This window comes from Eurypyga helias, unplaced genomic scaffold, assembly GCF_000690775.1.
Source record: "Eurypyga helias isolate BGI_N326 unplaced genomic scaffold, ASM69077v1 scaffold21716, whole genome shotgun sequence".
Taxonomy (NCBI): domain Eukaryota; kingdom Metazoa; phylum Chordata; class Aves; order Eurypygiformes; family Eurypygidae; genus Eurypyga; species Eurypyga helias.
Window position 1 is genome coordinate 4,084 of NW_010254962.1, and position 10,030 is coordinate 14,113.

Sequence of the window (10,030 nt, forward strand, 5' to 3'; positions counted from 1 at the left end):
CCCGGGGATCGTGCGAGTTAGACGTGCCTAGGGTTGTCTTCACAATGCGTGAGTGATCCTTCAGCATCTCACAACACCTGAGAGGTGATGATACTGAGCACTTCACGGGCGAGTCTTGCACAGTGTGCGGGAAACGCTTTCCTATGGAGCTTAACCAGAGTTTATTCCTGGAAAGAGACCTTGGTTTGGAGAAGCAACAAAGGAAATGCTCAGATTACAGCAAGGAGTGCCCACGTGGACTTGTTGCACCAAAACTAACGTGTAAAATGGGATTTTTAAGTGCTAGAATTAACTTCCAAATACATAATCGAAGCAGCACTCAGACTGCAATGAGAATGAGAACACGCCAGCTCATAAAAGATTCTGGAAAGCAAATATACAAAAGCAAGCCAAGTTTAAAGCCTATGTCATCAGTGTGGGATTGTTTGGTTGTTGGGGTTTTTGGGTTAGTTTTGGTGGTTATTTTTTAACATGTAGAAGGGCAGATTAAACAAGATGATGGCAAAGAAATGCGTTGAGATTTAGTGAGGAGAATTGAATGAGAAGTGGCATTTGTGGATCCTGAACACGGCGCTTGTTTGCGCTGGATGCTTATTGGGATGCTTTTTCTGATCCCTTGCATATTTATGTGGGATAGAAGTTGTTTTCCCGCAGTCTGTTAAAAAGAGATGGGAAGGAGGAGAGGTTTCCAAGGCTGCTCCTGTGTCTGCCGTGGTCTCTTGGAGCGATTGTGGTGCTGCTGGTGCACAGACTGGTTTTGTCTGGCAGCGTAATGGTCGGTGTGTGAGTGCCCTCCTAGGCAGGCTGGGGTCGGAGAGGATACAGGCAGGGCAGCTGCCTGGCCTTGGTGTTGCATGGTCTCATCCCACCCAAATCCTTGACATCCCATGTGACTGTCTTTGTGGAAAGTCCCGCTACAGGAGCTGAAGCCTTCCCACTGCTCTGGCCTTATGTGACTCAGTGTCTGGCTACTGCGTCCCTTTGGAGAGGGACAGAGGAGTCCGAGCACCCGGCTGGCAGCCTCACTGCCCGGTTACCTGTGTGTCTCTATTCCAGAGGCTGCTTTCCAGGGTCCTGACTCCGAGACCCATGAGGCTGGGTGAAGCAAACAGGCCTGTGCCTGGGAGCGTCACCGCAGCTGGATGGCACCGAGCTCGTGTTCTGCAGCCCTGTTGGTGGAGTGACTGAGCTTCACCCTGGAACAGGACCGGGAAGAGGATCAAGCTGGGGACTCCCTTTGCATCTGGCTCGCTGTAAACGGAATTACGAGCATGGCCAGATACATGGGAGACGCTGCGCTCCAATGCAAATGCCTTGATAACCGGCAAAAGGCTTTGCCAGAAGCGTGGCAGGGAAAGTTTTGGGGCCTTAAGCATCACCGGATAATCTGGAGTACAGGTTGTATGGTGACTTGCAGGGAAAAATCCAGCCAGGTAAACCAGAATTTTGAGTCAATATTGCCTTAGACTAATTAAACCCAGAGCTATTGGTTGGCTCCTGATCTCTGCACCTCGGTGGTTATTGTAACTGCTGTAATATTTGGCTTGCTCCACCAATGTAAATGACAGCTGGGACTGGGTACGGTTACGAAGCTCTGTTATGGGAAAATTGGACTTTGAGATGAAGCGTAACCCTGGGAATTTTGTAGCAGAGAGATGTAAGCCTGCATCCCTCGTTGGGGTTGTTGGGTAGGTAAGGGTTTGTTTTCATTTTTAAAGGAGGGGGCAAAGTGATTAGTGAAACAAAATTTTGATAGCAGTGTTTCAGCCGGGATGGAGCCGGTCGGGCCGAGGGGAGCCAAAGGAGAGGCAGAGGCCGCTGGGATCGGAAGCCTCGCTGGAGGTGTGGGGGTGCAAGCTCAAGCCCCTGGTCTGCAGTGGGTGCGCCAGCATTCCTGATGCCCCCGATGCATGCCATAACCCGAGAGCTCTTCTCAGGGCCTGCGGCTCTTGGGTTTGGAGACAAGGCAAGGAGGAAAAGCAGTTGTTTTCCTTGCGGTTCAGGCGTGCCCGTGAAGCAAAGAGACTTAGCTCGCTTGTTCATGAGTTGGTGATTCAGGTGGTAATGTCGAGACCCGCCTGCCTTCCGTCATGTTTTTGGAACTGCAGTTAATGCCGTTAGGTTGTGTGGACACCTTGTTGGGGGGTGCCCCTGCTCTCCCAGGGCAGGGGGTGCCTTGTCCTGTGCTCACAGAGGAGCCAGGAGGAGGGTTGCACTGCTGTGGAGCACTTCTGGTATTCCTCTTGAGTTTACCTACAGCTAAATTATTAGTTGCTGTTTTAATTTCCTTTCTAATAAAAGAAGAGCAAACATCTCATTTTCCCTAGACTGGCTTTTGATAAAGAGTGGGCAGCTTCATTTGTGGAGATTGTTCTGGCTACAATGTGAGAATTAGCATTAAAATGCTGGAATGCAGCACAGTTAGAGGCTGTTCCAGTCTCCTCCATGGAGCGAGCCAACCGTGTTCTCCATCCCTGCAGTGCCACAAACCCGCTTCGCTTTCGGGAGAGGATCTGGGAGCGCCGTGGTGGACGCGGCTGCGGCGTTGGTCATCCCAGCTGGCTGTGGAGGGGCTGGGGGCTGGGTGGGAGAGTCCTTTGGAAATTGCAGACAGCAGCAGAGGAACCGTGTCAACAGTTTGGGGGTTCTCTGGGTTGGAGCTGTCCTGGGGATGCCAGCCGTGTCCATTTCCGGGCAAACTTAAGATTGTTTTGTTTGAAAACTTTCTCTAACACTCGTTTTCTGTTACGAACCTGTCCCTCTCTGCCCCTACCTTTGGGGCTTTCTATGTCTTGTGTAGCTGCTGCCACCGCTCTGGCCCTCCGTGCCAGGCGAGTGCCCTGGTTGCAGTGCCCTTTCCACTTCTATTTCTTCAGATAGCTTAAGTTTATTTTGTTTAGTGTGATAACCTCAGTCAATACTTCCTGTTTTTCCTCTTAATGAGTAATTTTCCACTGAACTGTGTCACTTGGAAGGATTTTTTTTCCTGTGTGCCTCGAGAGCGATGGTTAGTTGTGCTGTCTTGGCACCGAGACGCCCGGTCCGAGCCGGCGTCCCGCGGTGCTGGTTGCTCCGCAGGCACCGTGGAACCAGATGGCCCCATCCCCACGGAAGGCAGTCCCGCGGTAGGCGTGATGACGGGCAGCAGAGCTGTGAGACTGGTGAATATTTGACTAGACCGCTTGGGTATGTTCCTGATGTAATCAGAAGCTGGTAACTGTGTGCATTGACTCTCAAGTGTGTTTTGGGGGGTTTAAAATACGGACAATAGCTGTGGTGCCGTGAGGGTACGTTTTATATCTGTGTTCATCGTTTTCTAGTAGATTAGTTGGATCTGTGGGAGAGAAAAGCCCGTGATGTGCCAACAGAGGAAGCTCAGCCCAGCCATGGGAGGGCCATGAGGATGAAGGCAGCTCAACCTGCTGGCAGAGCCTGACGTTGGGGAGTCCCTGAGGGCCCCAGGGCGTGCATCGCTGGACCTCTCTGCCGGGGCCGTAGTCAGGGGGTGATGGATGATGGTTCTTGGGCTGATCAGGGTTTCAAAACGCGGGGTTGGCCCGTCTTTGCTGGACGCTTGTAATGTCAGGGGAGGAAAAGGAGGAGCTCTGTGTTGGTGTGCACCTGGTTGCTGGTGGACAAGAGGTGTGTGTTGCTTCCCGTCTCTAATTCACCCCTCCAGCCAAGGGATAGATCTCTCTATAATGCGGCTAATGGAAGAACAGGACTCCTTTCCTGTTGCTGGGACTTGCTCTGTCCCCATTTCTGCTTCACCGAGTTCCTTCTGTTGGTGAGGTTTGCAGTAAAGCACTGCTGGAGCCGTGAAGCCCAAAGGAGGATTGCGGGAGGATTCCCTGCTTCCGTGACGCTCACCACGTGGCAATGGTACGAGGGGCAAAACCGTACGCTGGGCATCAGGAAATCAAGGGCTCGCTAACCTCACCCCGGCTCGCCGGAAGGTGCCCTGGTAAGGGAAAGCTCCAGGTTTTGGCCACAGTCCACAATAAAAAACTGAGGAAGTAGAGGGAGCTTTTTTGTGGGTCTCTGGAAGCAGAATCCTCTGAGCCCAGGGCATTCCAGCAGCTGCAGTGGCTGATCCGAGCGCAGTTGGGATGTAGGAGCTACAGGAGCTGTATCATACTGTGCCAAGGGGAATTTCCCAGTGATCCGAGCCACCTCCAGTCCCGAGGTCCACGTCTGAGTGACGCTCCCCACTGTGAGTTCCTGACTCACTGTCAGCTCGCTCGAGCTGCCGGCATGCAGGTGAAATCCCCGTGCGTCCCGCTCCCCCCGGGCTCACGAGCAGTTAGTCACCCAGCGCCTCGAGCAGCGTGGCACTGGGGGCTGACCTGATCACTTTGACATGTGGAGGGATGCTTTTGGCTTTAGATACGACTTTTTTTGTTAATCCATGTTTGTAAAAGGATTTCCTGTATTGAGCTGTCAGCTGTGCATAACTGCCCTTGACTATGTCTTGCAAAGGAGTTTAATTCCCCAAATGATGCCGTGAAAGGTCTCTCATACATGCAAGGTTTGCTTGGCCAAGTCTTGACCTGCTGTTTTTTCCTCCTCCCTGTGCCTTCAGAGAGAACATCTTGATAAGCAGAGCCTCTCTTACGCCCACATCTCTGCACTGTGAACCCTTTTCCTGGCGTTTGAGTGAAAAGCAAGATGTTAGCGGCACTAGAAGCTGAGATCTGGGCATGCTGGCAGCTCTGTATTTAAAAGGAAAAATGATGAGGAACTGAATATTTAAGGACCAAAATTCAGCTAGATTTTTGCTGATTGCAGCAGGATTAGGGAGGATGAAAGTCACGGTCGCTCCGAGCAGGGAAGGACAGGCACGGCACCTCGGGAGCAGGACAGCTGGGGTCTGCCTGGAAGGGTGTTCACACCAGGGCTGGGGGGTGAAGGGGGACCAGGCAGGGGGACAGGAGATCGGATGGGCTGGGCTGGGCTGGCAGGGCTTAGGCAGCGAGGCAGTGGAGGGCACGGTGTCGAGGGAGCAGTCTGGCTGGAGGACGGCGGCTGTCAGAGCCGGGGAGGTTCATGGGGCCATCAGTCAGGGGCTGCCACCTCCATCAGTAACACCTACTTCTCCAGCACCTTCCGAGCAAGGCTCAAACCTCCACATCTCCCATGTTCCTCTCCTGCATCCCACAAGGGCGTGGGGACCATTGGAGATGCTGTTGCTTGAGAGCCAGGGCAGCTCTGAGAGCTGCTCAGCATTCCCTTGGCAGTGCTCTGGCCCTGATCACCGGCCTATATTCCCCTACATCATCCAGCTTTAAGGGCAACTCATGCAGGATCCCACCCTGAAGGTCAGAGCACGCCGAGCAGTACTCCCCCAGCCCATGGGCACTGGGAGAAGTCATTCCTGTTGAGTGTGAGGTTGCTGGAGGTGCCCAGAGCCATCACTGGTGAGCAGCAGCGTGTGCTTTGGTGTCCCCTTCAACATCCTCCTCGTAGAGAACTGCTGAGCTGGGCACGTCAGCAAGGTCGCAGCCAGGAGCCGTGGGAGTCACGGAGGGAGGATGGGATGCTTCCAACGGGAGACATTCAGCCAGGAGGGGACAGTCTGCTGGTGGTCTGTGTCAGAAGCTGACCATCCAAAAGTCTGGGCACTTAAAAAATCGTCTCCTTTCCTAGTGATTCCAGTTCTTAACCTGCAAGTTGCTGTGTGGGGTTGGAACAAAGGTCCATCCAGCCCAGTTTTCTAGTTCCAAAATATCAAGGGAACAGCATGGACCGCATGGGAGCGCGGGCTGGAGAGCTGGGAGCGGGCTCAGGTGCATGTGGAGGCTGCAGGCGCCGTGGGAAGCGCTCGGCGGTGGAAGGGTTGAGCTGAGCCACGGGCACCCTGTCTCGTAGCTGCTGGCTCTGCGGGGGTGTGTAACACACAGCTTTAATGCACGACGAGTTCGTTAGTACTTATTTACAGGGTGACCCCATGTACCTCCAGAACAGGGCTGGGGGGTCTGCATTCTGCAAAGGGCTGCTCTCAGTGCGAGGGAGAGGGCTGGGCAGTGCTGGTGGTCATGGTGAAGAGCAGACGTGCTGGGGTACTTGGATTTCGTGCTCTGGTTGTCCCTGACTCCTTAGGCTCCTCTGAACTGCTGCTGTGGAGCAGCCAGGCAGTCCCGGGAGCTTCTCCCAGTCTAGAGTGTGTCCTCTGCACCCTGCTCTCCTGGCAGGTCCGACCTCCCGTCCTGTGCCTGCAAAAATTACGCTCCTAAATCATGTGCGTTCCTATTTATTTTCTTCCCCTAATTGTGCCCCTGATGTGCGACCTACACGATTGCTGCCTTTTGCCTCATGGCGCTGAAGGAGTGCCAGCAACGTGTCGTGAGCAGTGGGCACTCGGTCGGGAGGGCAGCGCTGACTGCACTGCTACGCACGTGGTATGCCTGGTCACATCTGGTGCCAGGTGATGGTTGACTTCGGCACTGACGGACGGTGACAGTCATTTGGGATGGCTCCGTCGCATGGATTTCATCAAATCCCCGTAAAATGAAAGAACGTAACAATGCTGTGAAAGCATTAACCCTGAGATTGGGTTACCCTTATTGAGATGCCTTTTATATAAGTGATGCCTGAATCCCACAGTTGATTCTCTGCTCTTAGTTTTCCTATTTGAAGTATTGGAAAAATCCCAAACTATGCCTTTTTTTATTACCTGACCTTTTGAAATAGCTGGTGATGCTCGGCGAGTAAAGATGCAGCGATGCTCTGTGAGACCTCTTGTGCCCTTAGAGGCGATTAGGAAAGTCAGAGAGCATTCCTTACGGACACGGAGCAAGCGGAGCGTCTCGTGCCTGCCCCACCACAGGTCTCCTCACTGCTCTGTGGCTGGAATTCAGTGTTTTCCCTCTCTTCAACAGGTGAAGCAGATCATGGAGGAGGCGGTGACGAGGAAGTTTGTGCATGAGGACAGCAGCCACATCATCTCCTTCTGCGGTGAGTCTGGGGGCGGGATGTCGACATGAACTGGGAGGGCTGGAGCACCCTCTTCATCTTGGGCTTCCCCTGCACGGCCTTGGGGCTGTGGGACGCATGTTTCCTGGGACACGCTCCAGCGCCGGGGCACCGTGCTGGGGCTGGCGGGTGGTTAGTGCCAGAGGATGAGTTGTTCTGGCAGCGGTCTGGGTCCCTGAGGCCTTTGCTCTGTGCTTAGAATACACCGAGGTGTGTCTGAAGAGGAGAGATGCTGGCCCTGTGCACAGTCGCTGAGGCCATACTAGAACTAATCTTATTTTTTTTCTTTTAGTTCCCTTGAGAGTTGATTTGACAGAAAGTCTGTTAAGTCTAAATATTTCTTTGCTCTTATGGAATAGGGATTTATGGAAAGGAGTCTGTGAGTGCAAGAGCTGAGGCTGCTAAAAAATTTTAAATGAAGTTTGTGGAAGATGTGCTCTGATACTGTGGAGGTTTTGGGCTCCTTTTGGGCAGCTGTGCTTTTCACTTACCCTGCTTTGTTCACCTGATTTTTTTTTTATGTTTTCCTACCGATGTGGCCATTTTGTAAATGTGGAAGTGTTTCAGAATGGATCCATCAAAATCTTGGCAAAGCATTTTCTAAAAACCTCCCTGTAGAGCTGTTGGCTTTTGTCTGCGGAACGCACCGGTGGGTCTCCAGGCAAGGACTGTGGAGCAGAGATCCCAAGGAGCGGAGGAGTATGTGTATCTCAAAGGTAGTGTGGAGCAGGAGAGAGTAGCCTTGTGTTGGTGACACGTGGCATGAGTTTGAGGCCAGGTCTTTGCACCCTGCCCAATACAGAGCTCAGCACGCCGGCACATCCTGGGAGAGGCGTTCGGGATGGCTTGCCAGCTCCCATGGAGCGGCAGCACAGTTTGTGGCAGCAGTGCCCAGCCTCCTCTCAGCTTGTGGAGAAAGTTTCTGGGGGCTGAAGAAGGTTTCTGGGAGCTGGACCAGCCCCCAGAGCAGTGCTAAAGGCCCCACGCGTTGCCTCCCCATCTCTTCTGTGGCAGATGAAAACAGATTTTCACCATCTAATAAAATTGCTGCTGATCATCTGAGGAGATGATCTCAGGGCACAGAGCTGCTGACAAACCTTCCTGGCTGAAAGGGCCTTGGCAGAGACCACTGCCAGCTGCTGGGAAAGCCACGTGCTGGTTTTATCCGTGGCTTGCTGTTTGCAGCCACCTCTCCCCCCAGGTGACAGCTAGCCAGCCCTGAGGTCCCCACCGAAAGGCCAAGGGGGAAGCATTGCTCCGGCAAAGCGAGGAGCTGGGCAAGCGCAGCCGGGCTCCGCTGCTGCGGGGTGTCTGCTCAGTGTTGCTGCTGCCAGGGATTTGAGAGAGGGATGTGGACCTTGCAAGGTCCTCAGCGAGCAGTTTTTTCCAAAGGGCAAAGCAATTAACTTCCCTGTCATCCTGTGCCTCAGCCCTGGGACTGAACCTGCCCGGCAGCTGCTGCGCTGCTGTACTCCGTCACCACGAGCCCAGGCTGCCAGGTGAGGGGATGGCAGCCTGTGCCCGTTGGAGCCCGATCTGCTCGCTGTGCCTGTCGCTCTGGGCAGAGATGTTTGCTGAGTTACAGTCGCTGCGGTTCCAGCACGCCCAGGCTGGGGCCGTGTGGCTGCTGCTGCTGAGCGAAGGCTGCAGGCAGTGTGCGGAGGGGGAGCGACGCGCCTCGGTTTACAAATAGCTGAAGGGCAGCTTGCTAATTTGAAGGCTGGGAAGAAAATGACAGCAGGGATGACAACCAGCTTCTGAAGAAGTTGCTCGGGGAAGGCTCGTGCAGCACTGTCGCCTCTGAATAAGACTGTAGCATCCGCAGAAAAAAGAGAAGGGAGCAGTGAGGTCTCCTTTGTGCTTTGGAGAGCAAAGAGGCTGCCTTCTTCCTTGTCTCCAGGGCGCTCGTGGAAAAGACACGCTGGCGCTTGTTTCAGGCCTGCGTGCCTGTGTACGCTCTCGGCCGAACGGCATCGAAAGAGCAGAACAGACTTCAAGGTGTGACTCATTCTTTGCTTTTCTGTGCAGCACGAGGCTTCGCAGCCTGGGATTATTTATAGCCTCCTGCGACATGGAGCTGAGGCGTCCAGGCACGAAGGGCTCGTTGGTTCCTTCTGGCTTCTTAATGATGCTGCTGCACTTTCCCTGGCTTCTGGTGTCTACACCTTCTGGTCTGTCTGCTGTTGCTCTCGCGTTTGAATGGTGTGTGCACTTTCCTCGGTGCTGTGATTCGCCGTGAGCCGGGTGAGCTTATAAATAACCTCTTCCCTGACAAGCAGAGCGTGCTGCAAGCCTGGCTCCTGCTTGGCAGAGCTGCCCTTTTCCCTGGGAAGAGCCACTTTCCTCGCGGAGCACTCCTCATCGAGCCTTCCTTCTCCTCTGTGTAGCCACTGTACTGCAAACCCCTCCTGATGAAACCAGTGGTCTGGCAGGAAAGGGCAGCTGCCCCCAGCTCCCTGTTTTGCCCTCGAGGGTAGGGTTTGAAGCAGACAAACGCGAGTTGGCATCTGTCACGTTCACGCCGCCCTGGGAGGCTGATGGGGAGCTGGCAGCAGGGCTGGGGGCCTGCCTGAGCCCAGAGGTTTGTTGTCCACATCAGGGCTAAGACTGCCTTCACGCTCAACCCCGGCGTGGAGTGAGTCGTGCAAAGCCAGAGCACTCTCAGAAATCCCTCTGGTCTGTTGCCAAGAATCAGAACTCTCACCTCACCTGGTTGTGGCTGCACAGAGCCCCTGCACCGTGTGCCGGTGCTGTAGGTTACATCCTTAGAGATGGGGAGAACCTCTTCACAGTGTCTGTTTGCAGTGGTAAGTTATGAACTGGATGCAAAAAACCATAAGGTTAAAAAAGATCCTGCCATTACCCCCGCATGTAGCATGGACAAGGTGCTCTTAGTTTATGTGCTTGAGCCTCGGAGCTCTTGGGAGAGCTCAGGCAGAGTTTTCCCAAGGAGACTGTCCCGTTGCGTGTAGCTTTGCCAGCAGTAGTGTTTCGGAGGGGTTCAGGCTTCGGCGTTGAGGGCTGATGTCCTGGGAGGCTTTTCAGCCGTCTGGCTTTC

General features: G+C 53.9%; 1 protein-coding gene across 1 annotated transcript in view; it reads left to right on the forward strand.

Moving 5' to 3' along the window:
* Positions 1–313: 313 nt before the first annotated feature.
* SGSM1 (small G protein signaling modulator 1) overlaps positions 314–10,030 on the forward strand; it is a gene marked incomplete at its 5' end in the record, with an annotated part of 32,626 nt that continues 22,909 nt past the window's right edge. Inside the window, 2 exons of the mRNA XM_010153182.1 lie at positions 314–388; positions 6,879–6,954. Coding sequence (XP_010151484.1) covers positions 314–388; positions 6,879–6,954 — 151 coding nt within the window. The remainder of the gene's footprint in view (positions 389–6,878; positions 6,955–10,030) is intronic.